Consider the following 19,926-nt stretch of genomic DNA (forward strand, 5'->3'; position numbering starts at 1 on the left):
AAAAAAAAAAAAAAAAAAAAATCAAGATCTGAAATAGAGCTTACACTTGTTTTATGTATAGATTTTATTTTCATTCATGAGCGGAAGACCTTCCAGGTAATAGAGTCTCAATATTCTAGGTATGGAGATTGCACGGCAATAGCTTTTAAAAGGGAAAGTCCTTTTTTATATGTAGTTGTTCGAAGCGGTTTTATATGATTTGTTCAATCAAAACAGGGTCGCGAGGTGTTTTCCAAGTGCGGGTCAGTTATTTTAGCACCTCTATCAAAAGCTCTACATCAGAGAACAGGTGGTTCATTCTTACAATGTGCAACAGCAACTTCTCACAATCAGATTAAAGAGAATCTAATTAAAGAGAATCTATCAGTAAAAAGAGCGGTTACTTAAAAGAGAAGACGTATTTTATAGCTACAGAATATACTTTCGGGAAATGTTAACCTTGCCGACTTGGCTAATTTGGGCTAGTTTTTTGGGGTTTTTTTTTTTGTTTTGTTTTGTTTTGTTTTTTGGTGGGGGTTTGTACTGGAGATCGAACTCTGGTCCTTGCGCTCGCGAGGCAGGCGGTGGAACCACTAAACCTAATCCCCGGCCTAATTTGAGCTAATTTTGACATCACGAGCCTCCGTTGGAGAAACTGAAAACAACACCCAGTCCTCCATTTTCCAAATCTTCATTTTGCCAGGCTTTTCCTGTTTTATCCTTTATTAAAAGAATGCCAACGCCGCCGTCCTAAACTGCACCTCTAACCCGTCTTTGAGACAGGATATAGGTGTTTTCTTGTCCAATGAACAGTGAGATTGTTAGAGGACTGCTCCACGCCGCTCCTCTCCGGAGCAAAAATGTTCAGATTTCTATAAATACTTATACCCCAGTTTCATTTTCATGAAGCAAAGTAAGCCGGTGCAGGCAAGGATCGTTATAAACCCCCATCCCCGGGTTTTTACATTCGCGCAACCAGCAGGGGGCTCAGGGCCGCCGGTGATTCAGAGAGCACCGGAAATGCGGCTGGCGACGCACACCGTGCGCCGGAAGTTCAAGCAGCGGGGCTGAGCTCCGCTATGGCGGCTGCCTCAGCTCGCAGTAACCATGTGTGGGTCGGTACTGAGACCGGGATCCTGAAAGGTGAGTGCAGGGGCGGACGTCGGGAGGTGTAGGGGCCACTCTCACCTGACGCCGGGGTTGCTGACACCTCGTCTTGCAGGAGTGGACCTCCAGCGGAAGTTGGCGGCGAACTTCACGACAACAGGTCAGCCGCAGCGCGAGGCGGCGGTGAACGCTCTGTGCTGGGGCGCGAGCGACGAGACCCAGGTAGGTCCCTGGGCGCGTCCCTGTCCCTGCCCCTGCCGTCCCTGTCCCTGCCGTCCCGTTCCCTACATCTTGCCCTCTGTGCCCGCAGATCCTGGTGGGCTGCGCGGACCGGACGGTGAGGCGTTTCAGCACCAAGGATGGCGCGTTCCAGGGCCAGAGGCGCTGCCCCGGCGGGGAGGGCACATTCCGGGGACTCGCCCAGGCCGACAGGTAAGGCCGACCCCTTGCGGCAAACCCTTGGATGACACAGGCTGGGATGGGTCACAGGGACTAGAGCTCCACCGGGATGCCTACTGAGTTTCAGTCCTGAGAAGTGCAGGGGTTGCAGGTGGAGCTTCTGCTTTAATAAAACCTGCAGACTCTAGGGATTTTCTCCTGACACCATTATAACGTTTTTCGTAACTCTGGTGAAGTCACTTAATGGAGCTTTCTTCCAAACAATGACTAACAACCAACAAGGTGAGAAAATTCCCACAGTAACAGGAAGGTCTGGTAGTTAGGTTACAGGGATGGCGTTTCTCCATATGTACTCTAACGGCTGTAGACAGGTGAGCTTTGGAAAAGATCTGTAGGGAATGGGACTGGGTCTCAAGTACAATTATGACAAGTGGAGTAAAGGATGAGGACATTCTAGAAAGTAGATACTGCCTTTGCAGAAGACAAGGATGGGTACTGGCAGTTGGTAGGGGTCAGGCTACAGGATACATAATTAAAGTAAATAGCATTTGAAGGCTGAAGCCAAGAAAACATTTTAATATGGTCTTTGTATTCAGTTGAGACTAAATGCAAAGGGCTTTAAGAGGCTGAGAGATTTGCACTTTTCTTTTAGACAGGATCTTGCTCTGTAACTGAGGCTGGCCTTGAACTCATGGCAGACTTCTTGTCTCAGCTTCCTGGGTGCTAGGATTACACATGTGCACTGCCATGCCCAGCTAAAAAGTTTGCACTTTGGTAGCTGGTAGGGAATCAGTGGGCCTTGAGCGAAAATGCTGTGTATATGTCTGTGAGCCTGTAGGAATGTGGAGGATTAGAGAGAGCAGTGGTCGTGGTGTGGAGGAGGAGAGCTGGTTGTTACCACAGCACCAGCAAGCAGTCTAGACAGCCTAAACCCAGGTAGGAAGGTGGGCAATAAGGAAGAAAGGGCATAGGGCCAGGCTGCACAGATCCTGGGAAGAGACTCTGTGGGCTTCTGGGGGTGGGTATTTGAATGGAGACATTGACATTGGTGTCTAAAACCCATAATAGGAAACTTGAGTAGAATCTGGGGGCTGGAAATGTAGCTCAGGGGTAGAGCAACTAGTTAGCATGAGTAAGATCTGCGTTCAATCCCTAGCAGGCAGTGAGTGAGGCCAGGCTGGAGTATTCAGCAAGACCCTCTTTCAAATCAACAGTAACAAAAAATAAAAACTGCTGATTCACTTTGGAAAAACACTAAATCCAGCTCAGTCCCATTTTAGTCCTTTTGAGGTACTGATACTGACACTCCTCCCCAGTAGGAGTCAACTCAAAATTTAGAAAGACAAGAGGGCCAGGTACCCTGACTTAGCTGTGAAATAGAAAAAGCACTCTGCTTTGGAGTATCACCAACTTCATTACTTCATTTCTAGCTCTGGATCTGACATTTATAGCTGAGTGGCAAATCTTTTTTTTTTTTTTTTGTACCAGGGATTGAACTCTTGGTGCTTGAGGCAGGCATGAGTGGCAAATCTTAATTTCTCAGTGTCTGTTTCCTTACTTATAAAACTGGTAACCCCTCCTACTGTTGAGTAAATTGAGATAACAGGTAAACAGGAAGCTGCCTAGTCTACTTCAGGTAGCCAGAGGCTGCCTTGAAAGCTGGGCTCTTACGAGGGAGTCTACTGACCCTGAAATCCGTGGCCCTGAGGAACCAGCTCTGAAGGACCAGCAAGGCCTTACCAGGAATTTGGAGCTGTGGGCTGGGGCCTCTTAATCCCAACAGTACCTTTCTCTACTTGCAGCACATTCATCACATGTGTGGATTCTGGGGTCCTCAGAGTCTGGCGCAGCGATGACAAGGAGGCACCCTCAGACCCAGTGAGGTTCCCTTTCTCTTCAGGTGGGGAGCGCTTTGGAAAAGGGAAGTCAAAGACTCTGAAACTGACTCATCTCTGGTTTTTTCAGCTCCTGGAACTGAAGGTGGGTCCTGGGGTATGCAGGATGCGCCAAAACCCAGCACAGCCCCATGTGGTTGCCACTGGGGGAAAGGAGAATGCCCTGAAGGTGTGGGACCTGCAGGGGTCAGAGGAGCCCATGTTCAAAGCCAAGAATGTGAGTGGTAGTGTGGAGAGAGGCTGTGGCCACAACCTCAGACTGCAACTAGCCCTGAAACATGGGCACTAGGGTGGTGAGAGGCTGAAGGGAAGCAGCCGACCCAACCCACAATGGCCTGCTCCATAGGTGCGGCATGATTGGCTAGACCTGCGGGTCCCAGTCTGGGACCAGGACATACAGTTCCTGCCTGGGTCTCAGAAGCTTGTCACGTGCACAGGGTACCACCAGGTGAGGCACCGTCTCTTCCCAGCCTAGGAGTAGCACAGCATCCTTTTACACCCTTTTTCCTTCCTGAGCTCTCGGGGGGCCTGCCCTCCCCATCCCTGCCCTGGTGCTGAGCCTGTGACTTTCCCTTTGTTAGTGGGGTTTTGTGTGCTATGGCTGTTTCTCCCACCTGGAACAGCTCACGGGGTAAAGATGTCATTTATGGACTGTTCTGGTCCTGATGCAACTCTCCAGATTTGTTCTGGCCAGGGCTGCTCCTCACATCTGGCCTCAGCTTCTCAGCTCCACATGAAGAACCAAACTAGGGACCCCAGGCTTATCCTAGGTTCAAGTCTTGAGGCCCAGGCTGCTGTGCCATTGTCCATCCTCTCCCTGGCCCCTGCTGTGCCTCCATTCAAAACACACCTTGAGGGCTGGGCGTGGTGGTGTACACCTGTAGTCCCAGCACTCAGGAGGCTGAGGCAGGAGGATCGCTGTGAGTTCGAGACCAGCCTGGGCTACACAGTGAGTTCCAGGTCAGTCTCAACTACATAATGAGACCCTGTCTCAAAAAAAACAACAAAACAAAATCAAACAAACAAACAACACTTGAGGGTGATCTCTCTCTCCTCCGTCCTTCAGGCTAAACCTCTCTAACTATTGGGCCCACCTTTCCATCTTCCCACTCCTGATAGATGGGAGCAAAGGGGACCTCTCCCCTCACATTCCTGAACAGCTCCCCCTCCCCCAGCACTCAATTAGGTGTGTATTTCTTGTGAGTCATGAAAAGGGGGAAGAAAGGATTATTATATGGAGGTGCTGGGGGCAGTGTACAGGAGGTGGATATTCTTCCGACACCATGGTCTTCCTGTAGGTCCGTGTCTATGATCCAGCCTCCCCTCAGCGCCGGCCAGTCCTAGAGACCACCTTTGGAGAGTATCCACTGACAGCTATGACCCTCACTCCAGGGGGCAAGTGGGTGCCTAGAGGGGCAGGGTGGGTCTCAGAAGGGGATCCTGCAGGTTCTACCCACGACACCTGCCTCCTGTCTCCTCCGCAGCTCAGTCATTGTAGGAAACACTCATGGGCAGCTGGCAGAAATTGACTTTCGGAAAGGTGAGCTGACCAAGGGTATAGGGAAAGGGGAAGGGGCAGGGACGAAGTGAGGTCTCCTGAGGGCTGTGCATGGAACCACTGAGCCCCCATCCAGTGCCAGAAGGCCTGGGTTCAAATCCTTGATTGCGTCAAAAGGCATGTGACCTTGGAGTAGCTCCTTCACTTCCTGTGCCCTAGTCGCCTCACCTGTAAAACAGAAAAACTATTGGTAACCCCATCTTAAGGCTATTGTGAGGACTGAACGCTGAAATATAAGGTGGTCTGAGCAGTAAATACTCCATCATAAATGTCTGTGGCTGGCCTCACCCTTCCCCAGGGCGCCTACTGGGCTGTCTGAAGGGGCTGGCGGGCAGTGTCCGAGAGCTGCAGTGTCACCCTTCAAAGCCGATGCTGGCCTCTTGTGGCTTGGACAGGATCTTGAGGATACACAGAATCCAAAACCCTCGAGGCTTGGAGCATAAGGTGAGCCCCGAGCCCAACCTAACCCACCTCCTGGAGCCCAGACCTGTACCCCTGCATTCCCTGTGTTTCTTTCTCAATGTGGGCTGCTCACCTTTTGCAGATTTATCTTAAATCTCGACTGAACTGCCTCCTCCTGTCAGGCAGGGAGAACTGGAGGGTGAGCCACTGGGAACCTGGAAGGTGGGAGCCATTGCACAGGTGTGAGGGTTTCCCTGTAGAGGGGAAGAGGAGGCCCTTGGCCACAGCTGCAGGGTGCCCAAGGACCTACCCCATCCCATAATTTCTCTAAGGGGTACCGACAGAGTCATCTCAAGGGTGACATAGCCTAGAGCAAGGTGACAGTGGTTCTGGGCACCCAGAGCCTTTATTTACTAGCCAGGGCTTCCTTGTCTTTTCCTGACACGAGCTTCCTTCCCAAACCAGGATGAGCTGGAATTGCCGCAGGAGCGCAGCGAGGAGCCCCCCCAAGATTCAGAGGTGGATGAGCTCTGGGCATCCTTGGAGGTAGCTGCCAAGCGGAAGCTCCCACGCGTGGACCAGACCCTGAGGGCCCTGGGGACCCAAGAGAGGAAGAAAAAGTGTCCCGGAGCCTTGAGCCCCCAGCCCTGTGAATAAAAACCTCCCCACTCGCTGTGTCTTAATCCTTGTGGAGGGGGCGCACACGTCATAGAGGCTGCGTTGTGCCCGGCGAGGGCCACAAGCGTCAGTGGCCATGGGCTGCTGCCAGGACAAAGTCGCAGAGGAGACCCCGGTGCCCAAAACGAGGCCACTCCAGAGGGATGGCCCTGGAGCCCGCGCCGCCAGACCCGCGGGGGACGAGAAGGACGCCCGAGGCTGCCGGGACCGCAGGTCCGAGGACAGCTTCCTGATCACTGTGCTGTGGCAGCGGCTCTCCATGTTCAGCCGGCGGAGCTCCGCGCGGTCTACCGCGCGACATTCGGAAGTGATCCAGAGGCAGGAGGACACCATCCAAGAGGGCAAGCAGGAGGACAGCCAGGAGCAGCCGGAGAAAGGATGACCCAGTCTCCTAGGAATAAAACGTCAGTTTCAGCTCTGCTGGGGCTCTCAGACCTGTGCCGCGAGTTCCTAATTGGGGTGCCGGCACTTTTAAGCCTCCGTCTCTTGGGGGCGGGTCCATGGCGGCGGCCCAGCCAGTGGGAGGCCGGAGTTGCGTGTACTGCGGAATCCGGGACTGGTCAGAGTCTGCAGGAGCCAGCGGGGGTGGTGCGACTCGTCACGGGGGTGGGGCTATACGTGGGTGACGTGGCAGCGCCCAATCGATGTATGGTGTGCACGGCTCCGGCGCAGTGAAGGAGACAGTGACCGCCTGGGAGGTTTGGGCTGTGGCGGCGAAGAGGTAGGGTCCGCTCTGGGGGGGGGCCCGGTCACTGCGTTAGCTCTGGGCAGCGGCGTGTAGGGCATGGAGACAGGCCGGGGAAAGAAAGCAGGGGCCGGTGGACAAGTTCTGCTGGCCCGGGCGAGCAAAGGCTGCGCCGTCCAACCAGGGAAGTCCTAGTGCGGAAGAACTTCGGTCGTGGCCAGTCAGCGGCTTCAACCTTGCGGAAGGCGGGACTTTGCCGGGGCTGGACTTCCTGTTTTAAATAAACACCCGGAGGTCCCACTGGGCCCAGCGAAGTGAGTCCCAGGGGACCGCGGCTGAGTCTCCCAGTAAGTGGCCGCTCAGCTGGTTGGAGCAGGTCGAAGCGGGCCCTTCCCACCTCGAAGAGCCGAGCGGGGGGTCGGGGCCCGAGTCGGGCCGGGAGCGCGGGAAGGCGGCGGCCGCGATGACGCTCTCCCCTCTGCCAAGGTCCGAGGTGATGTGGCCCGATGATCCCGCGGAAACGACACGGGGCTAAGAACACGGACCAAGGCGTGTACCTGGGGCTCTCGAAGACTCAAGTGCTGTCCCCTCCATCTTCGGGCACAGGCCGCTGCGACATCGCCCCTGCGCCCCCGCCCGCGGCGCTGGCCCCTTCCCAGCCTCCGCCAGAGACCATGTCCTGCCGGGACCGAACCCAGGAGTTTCTGTCCGCCTGCAGGTCTCTGCAGAGCCGGCAGGTGAGCCCGGGGGACGGGGGCTGTGCGGGTCTAGGGTCCTTGAAGATCTTACAAGCTTGCGAAGTGGACGCGAGGATCTGGGGTTCAGCAACCCGCAGAGCGTAGGATCACTACCCCTGTGGACTGCTGCGGTGAGTTGTTTGGTTTGGATTAGAAAGTACTTCCCAAAGGAGCCTGTAGGCGGAAACGCACCTGAGTCCGAGTTCCAGCTAGTTCTAACAGACTTGACTTGCTCTGCAGTCATGGGGAAGCTAATTTAGCTGTGCCTCAGTTTTTCTTTAAAAGATACAAAATGGTGGAGAGGAAGTAAGTTTTCTAGATCAGCAATTTTTGTTGTTGGTGGTGGTTTTGATTTTTGAGACAGGGTCTCACTATGTAGTTGAGACTGACCTAGAACTCACTATGTAGCCCAAGCTGGTCTTGAACTCACAGCGATCCTCCTGCCTCAGCCTCCCAAGTGCTGGGATTACAGGAATGCACCACCACTCCGGCTTAGATCAGCAATTTTTATCAAAATCACTTGAGTTCTCTTTTGAGTATTAGGTTGCTTTATTTCACTCTTGACTTTCTAAATTGAAGTTTCTGAATCACTTTTTTTTTTGTTGTTTAGTAGCAGGGATTGAATTGATTGGGGACCTTGCACTGTGGCACCACTGAGCTTAATCCCCAGCCCTGAGTAACTTTTTAAAAATTGTTACTGTTCAACTCCTATCAACAGTTGCTTTTCTATATGAAAACTCAGTACTTTCCAGTTTTCCTTCTTGAGTCCCTGATTCCAGGAGTAGAATCGCAATATTAGTTGGCATTCATTTAGTGATTAAGAATGTATTAGGGTTGTCTAAAGTACTTTACAGCTTTTATGTATCTAATCTTGAAAGCAGTAGGTGGTGGGTGAATTGTTTTCATTTTATAAAGAGGAAAAAGATTCAAAATAGTTTATTTGCACAAATTCCCCATCTCCTAAATGTCAGAGTGAAGACACGAGTTTACTTGTCTTCTACTAGGCTGCGCTACTGCTGACTGATCTAGATCAACAGACGTTGGATGCCACCAGTATTAGAGAAAATTTAGTGGACACGTGAGGAACAGTGAAAGCTGGAAATGGGTAGGGGGAAACTGAGGTAGCCCCTCTTGACTTTACTTTTCAGAATGGAATCCAGACAAATAAGCCAGCTCTGCGTGCTGCCCGACAGCATAGTGAATTTACCCTTATGGCCAAGTAAGTGGAGCACTCTTTGTGGTGAGGTCCTGACTCAAAAGAGAGCTTGCCTATGGTGGTTTGGTTGTGAGGGCTGTGATGGGTTGAGCTGGAGCTAATGGGGGAATAGTCCCTCTCTTACCTTCCAGAGTGTTCTCACTACTGATCCTTTGCAGGCATATTGGGAAAGACCTCAGCAACACATTTGCCAAGCTAGAGAAGCTGACAATCTGTGAGTGTTAAAAGTCTTTCAGAAGTGTGGTAATGAGACATAGAGGCCAAGAGGCCAGACCCTTGAGCTGTGTTTCTTTGGAGGGGGTGGTGGCAGTCAAGCCCAAGACTTATGCATGGTAGGCCAGTGCTCTACCAGTGAGCCACGGTCAATGGAAGCCCACTGAATCTTCTTATAACATCATGTCTCTTATCTCTACAGTGGCTAAGCGCAAGTCCCTCTTTGATGATAAAGCAGTAGAAATTGAGGAGCTAACATATATCATCAAACAGGTGAGCTGCTGGCAATTCAGTCACCCTGCATTCTAAGCAGATCACATCCAGCTCTTGGTACTGCTTGGAGGCCCCAAGCCAACCCTCAATACTTGGCTTCTCCATTGACTCCATTGACACTTAATGGTCATCTGCCATGTGAAAGGCAGTGTACTGGGCACTGAGGAGACAAACCTGAGGCGTGATTTCTGCCTTTGAGTTTATTTAGGAAAACAGTCCAGCCTTATAAGTCTAGCCTTAGAAAAGCTCTAGTAAAAAATAGTGTGGGGATGCTGGGGGAATTTGATAAGGAGGTAAAACCTGAGCTGTGCAGATGCAGTGGGAGGCTGTCACCTGGTCAGGGGGACCTACCGCAGACATGGTGTTAGTAGTACATCATCCCAACTCTGAGCTTTTTTGCTGCTTTCTTTTTTCATAGCATTTGTGCTGTCCAACCTTCTCTGTAATTAGCCACATTTGTTGTTTGTCTCTGTTCCTTCCCATCTACCTCACACCCCACCCCTCCCAAACAAAAAGCAGGACATGATGGCATATATTTCTAATCCAAGGATGCTGGGAGGCTGAGGCAGAAGGATCATAAGTTTGAGCCCAGCCTGGGCAACTTTGTTACTTAGCAAGACCCTGTCTCAAAATTTAGAAATGGCTGGAAGTGTAGCTCATTGTGAAGACCCTGGGTTCAATCCTCTGTATGGAGAAAAAGTTGGGTTTTTGTTTTGTTTTGTTTTTACTTTATATTTTTGTTAGTGCACTTTTGTAGTACACAGTGATTGCATTTATCATGGGGAGTTGGTACCTGTACCTCACATCCTAACTCTTTTTATGTCCTCTTCTCCTCCCTATCCACTCCCTCCCTTTCTTGGTCCCTTCCCCATTTCCAAAGGTTTTTAAGAGAAAAATAAGAAATACGTAGATAGCATCAGAGCAGGGGACTGTCTTTCCAGCTTATTTACAGATGTATCCCAAGGCGTTTACCAGTGTTTGACTGCAATCACTGACTGTCGGTTGAATGGGTTGGAAAGGCAGGTTGGTGGCTGGCTGTGACAGCAGCAGCGCGGTCCTGAGTGCTCTGGACACAGGTGGAGTGTGGCTTCGCGCTCAAAGGGCAGAGCCAGGGAAGAGGCTGCTGCACTTGTACTGTACAGAATGACAGTAGCAGAGGCCAGAGGCCAGATGTGGTGAAGTGGTGCTGTGCTGGTGGGGAGACAGCTCTTCATCCACCATGGTTCCTGCTTAGGCCCGCCCGACTGGCCCACTGGACTGAGAGGCATGGTTCCAGGTAGGTCTGCCTCTTGGAACCTTGGGGGGTTCCCACTGTCTGAGCTGCCTTCTAGGGCTTAGTTATAATAGTGCCTGCTTCACAGAGTCCTTGTGAGGTCCATTTTTCAATCACTGGAAACATTAAGTGAATTTTTCAGGGACAGGAGTTGTTTACATGAGGTCATCTAGGATGGCCTGGCTGAAGAAGTCGCAGTCAAGGCACAAATGGTGAGGAAGAGCAGGCCATCCACAGATCTGGCAGAGCACATTCCAGAAGTGAGAATATCATTTAGAAGGAAGAGCACAAGGGAGGGTTCACTGCTGTGACCTTGGCGTGTGTGTGTGCGATGGCCAGGGAGGGGCCTGTGTGGCTGCAGCAAGTGGGTAGGGAAGGCACAGAACATACAGCACCACTCAGGAGGGGGCCATGTCCTCAGTGGGGCAGACAGCTTCTGGGAGGTTTTTAAGCAAAGGGATGACACTGCCTGATGTTTGGTTTAGAAGGTCACTCTAGCTCCTGAATAGCATATGGGTTGTTAGAAGGATAATCATTTAGAAGATTCTTAGAGATTCCCCCCTCCCCTAGGAGATGGAACTCAGGGTCTTCCTCACTGAGCTACATCCTAACTCTTTTTTCAAAATTTATCTTGGAGGGAAGAGAAATTTTTATCTTGAAGGGCCGGGGTTTAGTTCAGTATTACTGCTGCCTGCCTCAAAAGCACAAGGACCTGAGTTCGATCTCCAGTACCAAAATAAAAAAATTTATCTTGGGCCAGGGATTTAGCTCAGTGGTCCCACACCTGCCTCACAGTGCAAGGTCTGAGTTTGACCCCCAGTACCCCCCAAAAAAGATATTTTTTTTTTTTGAGGCAAGTTCTCACTATTATATGGCTAAGTTTTGTGGGCGTAGATTGAATTACCTTTTATCTCAGCCTCTCAGATAGCTGGGATTATAGTTGTGCCCCACCTTTCCCTGTTTAGCCTGTTTCTTATCCTCATTATTTTTTGTGTCTTCTCTTCCTTCCGGCCCCTCCCTGGCTCTGGTTGTGCCGGGATGAGCTTTCTTTGCCACCGCCTGGCTTCCTCCTTCATCTCCCTTATTTCTTGGCAAGCTGGGTGAGGACCAAGCAGAAGACACATGGTCTAGTGTAGACAGCATGGCTATGTGACCAGTGTGTGACCTTGGACAAGTTACAGCTCTTGCTCTCTTGCTGCAGTATTAGGAATTCTGTCTCTTCCCTTTTCCTGAATATCATCCAGTGCTTTGCTGGGCATTGTATTCTGTGCCTCACAGGGTGGAGGCAGGGCACTGAGGTGGAGGGGTAAACAAGCTAACACATAGGAATGGATAAGGCTCTGCTGGTCAGGGGCTGAGCCAGAGCTGGAAAAACTTAGGGACCATTGTAGCTTCGGCTAGTAGTTTCCACCCTGCCCTCTTCCCTACTGAGATAGCCTGGGTGGAACACTGGCTGAGGACCCTGTTAACACTGGGTCTTCTGTGGGTTCTTTTACTAGGACATCAATAGTCTCAACAAGCAGATCGCTCAGCTTCAGGACTTCGTGAGGGCCAAGGGCAGCCAGAGTGGCCGGCACCTGCAGACACATTCCAACACCATTGTGGTCTCACTGCAGGTGGGATTCTGGGGGTGGGGGTGGGGGCAGGGGGAGTTTCATTTCCAACTGACTCCTCTCCTTTTCTTCTAGTCGAAACTGGCTTCTATGACAGTGCAGGGGAGTCTGGGGGTGGGGGTGGGGGCAGGGGGAGTTTCATTTCCAACTGACTCCTCTCCTTTTCTTCTAGTCGAAACTGGCTTCTATGTCCAATGACTTCAAATCGGTATTAGAAGTGAGGACAGAGGTGAGAGGGATAGGAATATGGGGTAAGGCCCAGGGGAAATAGGGAAGGGACAGGTGCTTGGGGCCATAGGACCAGCAGGAGGGCCCTCTAGCTCACCCATTCTCCAGAGGCCTCAGGACCTTTGCCTTCTGACCCACTGCAGAACCTGAAGCAGCAGAGAAGCCGGCGGGAACAGTTCTCCCGGGCACCCATGTCTGCCTTGCCTCTCGCCCCCAACCACCTAGGTGAGTCTCCTTGAAATCCAAGCTGTGTATTCCACGTTTTCATGCTGGGTGAACTCAGTCTTACAAGAATGAGTGATTTTTGTGTACTTAGTCATATAATTGTCACAATCACCCTATGAAAAAGCAAAAACTGTCAACCTCATTTCACAGGTAAGGAGACTGAGGCTCAGACAGGTTAGATGACCTATCCAGGGTTGCAAGGCTAGTGAGTGCCAGACCTGGGACTCACTTCAGAGCATCTGGGCTTTGGACCTGTTTTTACCATTCAGATGTGTCACGTCCCCTCTCCTCCCCCAGGTGGCAGCCCTGTGGTTCTAGGAGCTGAGTCCCACGCCTCCCAGGAGGTAGCCATTGACATGGTGGATGCACGGACCAGTCAGCAGCTGCAACTCATTGATGAGCAGGTACCTACTCTGGGACTCAGTCTTCTGGCGGGTGGGTGGGTGGAATAGCCAGCTGGGAAGGTCCTGAAGACCTGGCCTCCTCATGGAGGGCCTGGTGCTCATTGTTCTATCCCTCCTGAAGGATTCCTACATCCAGAGCCGGGCAGACACCATGCAGAATATCGAGTCCACAATTGTCGAGTTGGGCTCCATCTTTCAGCAGCTGGCACACATGGTAAAGGAGCAAGAGGAGACCATTCAGAGGTGAGGCACCCACCAGGGGCCTTCTCTTTCTGTCACTGGCATCACGTAGCCCCAGGGACAGCATGTACCTTGGAAGAATAGAGAAACTCCTGCTACCCAAAAGACCCATGTCACTTAACCACTCAGAGTGTTTCCACATCAGTACCAGCCCAGGTGCTGGAGGTACTGTGAGGATCATGGTGAAGGCTCCAGCTCCCAGGTGCCTTGTGGTAGGGATGGGGTTTAAGAGGGCAGATAGCTGTGCGGAGAGCTGATCTATAAACAGATTTCAGGGATGTGCTAATAACAGCTCTACAGAGAGTCAAAATCAGGCAGTGTGTCGAGAATGTGGCTGAGAGCTGGGAGCAGTGCTCTGTGCCTATATTCTCAGCTCCTGGGAAGGCAGAGACAGGAGGATTTCTTGAGCTAAGGAGTTTGAAGCCAGCCCAACCCTCACAGGTGAGTAGGCACCTCAGATGGGGTGGCAGGGAAGGCCACTTTGAAGAAGACATAGTGTTGGAGCAGAAGGAGTATTCCAGAGAGTAGGGACCAGACCTGGGATTTAGCTCAGTGGCACTGCACCAACTTTGCAAGCACAAAGTCCTGAGTCTGGTCCCTGGTGGAGGGGATGAGGGTGGGCAGAGCAGGGTAGATAGAACCTGGTCCTTAAGATGGAATAATCTTCCTATATTCAAGAGTCCAGGCCAGTGACTCTGCAGAGGTACAGGGTCCTGGAGAGAGGGAGGGAGGGAATTAAGGCCCATCAGTGTAATGTCTTAATTAGTTATGGGGACACATACAGCAGTGGGCAAGGGAAACAGAGCTCTTGTCATTGTGAAATTTACATGCCAGGAGAGAGAAATGGTGAGACATAAACATTATAAGGAAAATCCAGTATGTTAAAAGTTGGGGGCCAGGGATTTAACTCAGTGGTTCCAGCGCCTGCCTCACAAGCACAAGGACCCAGGTTCAATCCTTGGCACACACAAAAAAAAGTTGGGCTGGGGATTTAGCTCAGTGGTGCGGTGCCTGCCCTTGAAAGTGCAAGGTCCTGAGTTCAATCCATGGCACTGCAAAAAAAAAAAAAAAAAAAATGCAGGCAAACTAACACGGACACTAGGTTTAGAAGACAAGTGGTACTTTTGTTTATTTGCTTTTCCCACCAGAAGTTTTAATTGTAAAGGGATGGTAAGGTTTGCCCTACTGGATGGATGGCTGATCTGGGAGACTGTGAGATAACCCGTCCAGGTCTCAGTAGAAGGTCAGTACTGTAAACACCAGGCCAAGGAAGAACTGGTGTGCGGGCCCCAGGCACAGATGTTCCTGCCTGAGGGGCCTGTGGCTAGGACCTGGGAAGGGAGGAGCTACATTATGTGGATGGACTGGGGAGCTTCTGGGACTTAAACCCTGGGCCTTTGGGCTAAACCACATCCCCAGCCTTTTTCTTTTATGGTGTTTTGTTTTTTGGGGGGTGCTACCTAGGTTTGAACTCAAGACCTTGTGCTTGCTAGGCAGGCTGCAGCACCACTTAGCTAAATCCCTGGTCCTCTTTTGTGTTTTTTGAAACTGTGTCTTTGTCCAGGCTGTCAGGCTGGACTCAAACTCATGATCCTCTTGCCTTAGCCTTCCAAGTAACTGAGATCTCAGGGCTCCACAAGAGGTTCTTCTAGCAATGCAGATCTGCTGATGACAGATTTCTTTCCTCTGTGTGTGTGTGTGTTGGGGGTTGAGGGAGGCTGGTTGTTTTAGTCAGTGTTGGGGATTAAGCTCAGGTCCTCAATCTCTCATGCAGCCAGTGAACTACATAGCTAGCCTTCTGTAGCCTTGTTTCTAAACTGAGATCAATTGTGTTGTTAGTCATTACAAAGCTATTTTCCTTTGGTGGCAATTGCTGGTGTAAGAGCCTTACCCCTTAATTCTCTTCTCTGGGTCATGGCTGGGTAGGTCTCATTCTCTGCCTCTTTTCTTGAGTAAGGGTCTGTTTCCTATTCCTTATATGTCTACTTATATGTCCACCACTCCTGGCTTCCCTAATCTATATCTTGATATCCTCCCAAAGCCTTATGTGCTCGTAGATGGGACTTGTGGGAGTAAACTGGATCATGGACGTGTGATACTGGATCAGTCCACTGATTGCTTTAGTATAGTTGTGTGTGATGGGATTGTAAGAAACAGAAGCCTCACCCTGGGTGGGGGTGGCACCAACCAATAAACATGTAGTCTGGATAGAATAAAAGGGAAAGCAGAGGGAAGCCTGCTGCTGCCTCCTGCCTGCTTTGCCATGGATTGTTTCTCTACTGTGATGCCCCTCTGCCATGCCATCCTGCCTTGGAGCCAGCTGACTATGAACTGAAATCTCTACTAACTACTGAGATAAACCTCTACTCTAGATAAACCTTTCCTCCTTTAACTTTGGATATCAGGTATTCTGTCCCAGCAACAAGAAAACAATTAAGAAAGAGAGTTCCTATATTCTAAGGTTCATGTTAAAATTCTTGGAGATGAAATCTGCAAACCACTCTGAAATGGTCAAAGAAGAAAAGAGAAAGCAAATCTGATCAAATGCCCATTATGGCTGAACCTATGAGGCAGACATAGGAGTATTATCATTCTTTAAATTTTCGTGATAAAACAGAAAACTTAACTCACTTCTACCAGAGATCACCCCACCCCTTGCTCATTCTGAGTCCAAACTCCCAGAAAGAGTTGTGTATTCCTCTTTTTTAATTCCTCTCTCTCTCTGACAACAGGGACTAAACTCAGAGCCCCCAGCATGTTAGGCAAGTGCTCCCATGCTCCATCACTTAGCCAGGTCCCCAGCCCCCAGCCCTACTTGTTCAGTTGCCAAGGTTAGCCTAGAACTTAGGATGCTGCTGCCTCAGCCTCCCAAGTTGCTGGCACTCAGGTCTGCACCCTCCACCCAGCCACTCCCCCATAAGGCTTTGCTCTTGTTCCTCCAATGGACCTGAATCAAAGTCACTAACAGAGGCTGTGTTTCTGAACCTGACTACTTCACTCCTGGTCATCATTCTGCTTCCAGGAATGGCTGGGTAGATCCTAACAGATCAACTACTCCACAACTAGAAAGCACAGATGACATGTATAAAATAACTGCCATAATTCAGCTAAATTAAGTGTATGCTAAACCAAAAAGTTAGAATTGGTAGTTGGATGTGGTGGTGCGTGCATACCTATAACCCCAGCCTCCTGGGAGACAAGGAAGGAGGGTCACCATGTTCCAGGCTGACCTGGGACTCTTTAACAAGACCAGGTCTCCAAATCTAAAACCAGTGTGCCAGGGATTTAGCTCAGTGATTCTGCTGCCTGCTTCTCAAGTGCAAGGACCTGAGCTCAATCTCTGGTACCAAAAAAGAAAAAAAAAAAAAAAAAAAGATATATAGACCATAACACAGCCATACACAGTTAACAACATTCATGGAAATTATCAATTTCTTCTTATATTTTTTTAATTAAAAAATACTAGTGGCCTTTTTAGTTTGTCTGTTTTTGATTTTTTGAGACAAAGTCTTGATTTATAATTTAGGCTGGCCTTGAACTCAATATGTAGCCCAAACTGGCCTTGAACTCCTGGTGATCCTTCTGCCTCACCCTCCTGACTGCTGGGATTTCAGGCATGCACCACCATGTCCAGTGGTGGCTTACATTTAAAAAACAAAAATAACCAGCATAAAAATATACCTAAGTTTATATTCACTGTCTTTATGAATCTTATTGCAGCCTGTCAACTAAATTTGTTACTTTGGTCAAAACAAATCAAAAACAAGGATGTGGGATGGCTCAGTACAAAGGCCTGAGTTCAATCCCTGTACCCCCACCACACACAATGACAAACTGAGTAAATGCAACCTGACATAATGGGAGGAGCGCCATACACTGTTGTATGCCTATAATTCCAGCTACTTGGACAGCTGAGGCAGGAAGATCACAAGTTCCAGCCCAGTTTGGGTAACTCAGCGAGATCCTGTTTCAAAATGAAAAAATGCACTGGGGTTGTAGCTTAGTGTGAATCTCTGGCTTCAACCCCTGGACTTAAAGGAAAAGAATAAGCCAGGCATGGTGGTGCATGCCTGTGATTCCAGCCCTTGAGAGGCTGAGGCAGGAGAATTAACTGTGAGTTGGAGACCAGCCTGGGCTGCATAGTGAGTTCCAGGTCAGTCTCAACTACTTAGTGAGACCCTGTCTCAAAAAACCAAAGAAAAGAAAAGAAGAAAGAAAGAATATAGAAGGGAACACATTTGGTGGCAAGTGCCTATAATCCCAGCAGAGGTTTGGGTGGGAGGAGCCTGAGGTAGGACAGACCCGAGTTGGAGGCCAGCTTGGCTATACAGTAGGACCCTGTCTCAAAGCAGGTAGCTATGCTACTTCAAGCTGGTAATCCCAGCACTCTGGGAGGCTGAGGCAGGAGGATCACAAATTCAGTTTCTGCCTGGCAACTTAGCAAAACCATCTCAAATAAATACAAAAAGGCTGGAAATATAGCTTAATGCATCAATGTGAAGGTCCTGGGCTCAAACCTCAGTACTACAAAACTGAAAAAAAAAACAAAAAAAAACAGGCATCACGGCATATTAATTTTGTTTGTTTGTTTTTGGTTTTTTTGTTTTGTTTTGTTTTGTTTTGTTTTTTGAGACAGGGTCTCACTATGTGGTTGAGTCTGACCTGGAACTCACTGTGTAGCCCAGGCTGGTCTCGAAATCACAGAGATCCTCCTGCCTCAGCCTCCTGAGTGCTGGGATTACAGGTATGCGCCACCACGCCCAGCTGGCATATTAATATTAAACACAAAACATGAAGGCCTTAAAAACCAACCAAGGTTTCACTCTGTAGTCATGGTGGCCTTGGTAATCCTATCAGCCTCTGAGATGGTAGGATTACAAATGTGGCCATCATGCTGCTCTAGGCTAGAACTTCTGATCCTCCTGCTTCAACCTCCCAGGCTCGGGGCACTGAGCCTAGGTCTATCCATTTTTAAAGCTAATCATAACTGTCAGTAAGAACTTTATTTGCTGTGAGATAACAGTTGCTTCCATGCTGTCTTTGTTACTCTTTTTGTTTTGTTTTGTTTGTTGAGACAGGGTCTCACTATGTAGTTGAGACTGACCTGGAACTCACTATGTAGCCCAGGCTGGTCTCAAACTCAACAGTGATTCTCCTTCCTCAGCCTCCCAAGTGCTGGGATTATAGGCGTGGGCCACCACGCCCAGCTGTTACTTATTTTTGAGACAAAACACCTGACACCCACAATTAAAGGAGGAAAGGTTTATTTTGGCTCATAGTTTTTAGGTGTTTCAGTTCATAGTTGGCTGACTCCAAGACAGGACAACATGGTAGAGGTGAAACAGTTCATGATGAGAAGGCAGGAAGGCATCAAAGCAACTAAGTAGCAAGGAAGCAAGCAGCCAGTGAGAAGCAGCAACCCTCTTTCTGTGCCTTGTATTTCATCAAGGCTACCCACCCTTAGGACAGGTAACACAGCCTTAATCCTGGCATCTCATGGTAGTCAGTCCCAGCATCACATCCTGGACCCCAGCAGCATATGTCCTAGATCCAGCCATCTCCAGAAAGCCCCACCTATGACTGCATGAGGCTTTGAGGGGACATCTAGATACAGGCTATACAGGTGCTGAGAGATGTAGTAACAGCCCAAACCCCAGGCCCCTGGTGACATCAGTCAGCCTTTCCGTGAGGAGGAACCTACCTGTCCAGTCTCTGTGCTAAGCACTGGATGCACTTGCAGCCATCACAGCTGCTGACCCACTCAGGACCTCTGGCCACTGGCCCAGCTGGGGTGACTTTCCATTGTGGACACTGGGCCACATTAATTCCAAGGGCTTAATGACAGGGTATGTCCCTGGAGATTTGTGGTTAGATGTTCTCATGACTTTGTGTCAGCATCATACGGCATGCACAGTTCACTAAGATGGGTGTGATGTCATAATCCGTCTTGCACTTTTTTTTTAATCTTACTGAGTTTATTGGTACTTTTTAAGTATACAGTACAGTTACATTCATCATTGGGATCTTGTACCTTTACATGACAGATCTTGGCTCTCATTTTTTCCCCATACCCCTGCCCTCCCTTCACCCCCTTCACCCTGCCCTACATCTTAAACTCTTTTTTCATTTATTGTTGTGTTGGTGTTTTGTTTTGTTTTTTTGGTACTGGGGATCTAACTGGTCCTTGAGCTTAGCTTGTAAGGCAAGCAGTGGAATCACTAAGCTAAATCCCCAGCCCCCATGTTTCATTTTGTTTTGTTTTGAGATAGAGTCTGACTATGTAGTTCCAGGTGACCTTGAACTCATGGTGATCCTCTTGCCTTAGCCTCCTGCATGCTGGGGTGACACGCATGTACTACATGCCCATCTCCGTCTTGTACTCTTATGTGATCTTAATGATCCGTGTAGCCCATGGTTGACTGAAACATTGTTCTATGGTTGTATTAGCCCCCTTTCTATTTTCTGTAACAAAATAACCTGAGAATAATTTAAAGGAGGAAAGATTTGTTTTGGCTCATAGTCTCAGTGGTTTCTGTCTATGGTCAGCTGGCCCCATTGTTTCTGGCCAGAGATATATCTCAGTGTGAAGGCCCTGAGTGCATTTTCCAGTTGACGCGCGCGCGCGCGCACACACACACACACACACACACACACAGACACACTTACAGAGACTTCTATATTTTATATTTTCACAGCTGTGTGTCCATTGGGATAACTTCATAGCTAAAATACCTACCCTAGACTTTGGTGTTAATATAAACTACTTTTGAAGGTACATCAATTCCATAAGATTCATTTCAG

General features: G+C 49.5%; 3 protein-coding genes and 1 long non-coding RNA gene across 13 annotated transcripts in view; 3 read left to right on the top strand and 1 right to left on the bottom strand.

Moving 5' to 3' along the window:
• Positions 1 to 991: 991 nt before the first annotated feature.
• On the top strand, positions 992 to 6,086 carry Wdr74 (WD repeat domain 74). 7 transcript variants are annotated; one of them, XM_010632967.3, is made up of 11 exons: positions 992 to 1,122; positions 1,202 to 1,308; positions 1,397 to 1,518; positions 3,288 to 3,363; positions 3,451 to 3,465; positions 3,727 to 3,828; positions 4,679 to 4,779; positions 4,865 to 4,920; positions 5,237 to 5,382; positions 5,483 to 5,539; positions 5,806 to 6,085. In XM_010632967.3, exons 1-11 carry the CDS (start codon positions 1,059 to 1,061, stop codon positions 5,995 to 5,997), a joined length of 1,038 nt encoding a protein of 345 aa, XP_010631269.1. In that variant the 5' UTR covers positions 992 to 1,058; the 3' UTR covers positions 5,998 to 6,085. The 7 variants fall into 7 exon arrangements, with proteins under 7 accessions (XP_010631269.1, XP_010631267.1, XP_010631268.1 ...); XM_010632965.2 differs by having other exon boundaries at positions 3,451 to 3,597; positions 5,483 to 5,580; positions 5,806 to 5,966; XM_010632966.2 differs by having other exon boundaries at positions 3,451 to 3,597; positions 5,483 to 5,562; positions 5,806 to 5,966.
• On the bottom strand, positions 5,009 to 6,641 carry LOC104868269. 3 transcript variants are annotated; one of them, XR_781995.2, is made up of 3 exons: positions 6,454 to 6,641; positions 5,474 to 5,555; positions 5,009 to 5,106 (listed from the first exon to the last, which is right to left on the bottom strand). It is a non-coding gene; the product is annotated as an uncharacterized LOC104868269 (long non-coding RNA). The 3 variants fall into 3 exon arrangements; XR_781993.2 differs by lacking the exon at positions 6,454 to 6,641 and adding an exon at positions 5,755 to 5,832 and having other exon boundaries at positions 5,474 to 5,594; XR_781994.2 differs by lacking the exon at positions 6,454 to 6,641 and adding an exon at positions 5,755 to 5,826.
• On the top strand, positions 6,001 to 6,400 carry LOC117283495 (testis-expressed protein 54-like). Its single transcript, XM_033756518.1, has one exon. The coding sequence runs from the start codon at positions 6,095 to 6,097 to the stop codon at positions 6,398 to 6,400; it is 306 nt and encodes a 101-aa protein (XP_033612409.1). The 5' UTR covers positions 6,001 to 6,094.
• Position 6,642: 1 nt separating the features above from the next.
• The window catches only part of Stx5 (syntaxin 5), a 16,024-nt gene continuing 2,740 nt past the window's right edge, over positions 6,643 to 19,926 (top strand). The window contains exons 1-10 of one of the 2 annotated variants that reach the window (XM_010632969.3): positions 6,643 to 6,739; positions 7,190 to 7,440; positions 8,589 to 8,659; positions 8,815 to 8,870; positions 9,072 to 9,142; positions 11,915 to 12,031; positions 12,201 to 12,257; positions 12,400 to 12,481; positions 12,779 to 12,885; positions 13,007 to 13,128. In XM_010632969.3, the coding sequence (XP_010631271.1) occupies positions 7,210 to 7,440; positions 8,589 to 8,659; positions 8,815 to 8,870; positions 9,072 to 9,142; positions 11,915 to 12,031; positions 12,201 to 12,257; positions 12,400 to 12,481; positions 12,779 to 12,885; positions 13,007 to 13,128 (914 nt within the window). In that variant the 5' untranslated portion in view covers positions 6,643 to 6,739; positions 7,190 to 7,209. Of the gene's footprint in view, positions 6,740 to 6,873; positions 7,051 to 7,189; positions 7,441 to 8,588; positions 8,660 to 8,814; positions 8,871 to 9,071; positions 9,143 to 11,914; positions 12,032 to 12,200; positions 12,258 to 12,399; positions 12,482 to 12,778; positions 12,886 to 13,006; positions 13,129 to 19,926 lie in introns of those variants that run through there. The other variant, XM_010632968.3, reaches the window with a different exon arrangement.

This window comes from Fukomys damarensis, unplaced genomic scaffold (assembly GCF_012274545.1).
Source record: "Fukomys damarensis isolate Sample0158 unplaced genomic scaffold, DMR_v1.0_HiC HiC_scaffold_27, whole genome shotgun sequence".
In the NCBI taxonomy this organism is placed as follows: Eukaryota; Metazoa; Chordata; class Mammalia; order Rodentia; family Bathyergidae; genus Fukomys; species Fukomys damarensis.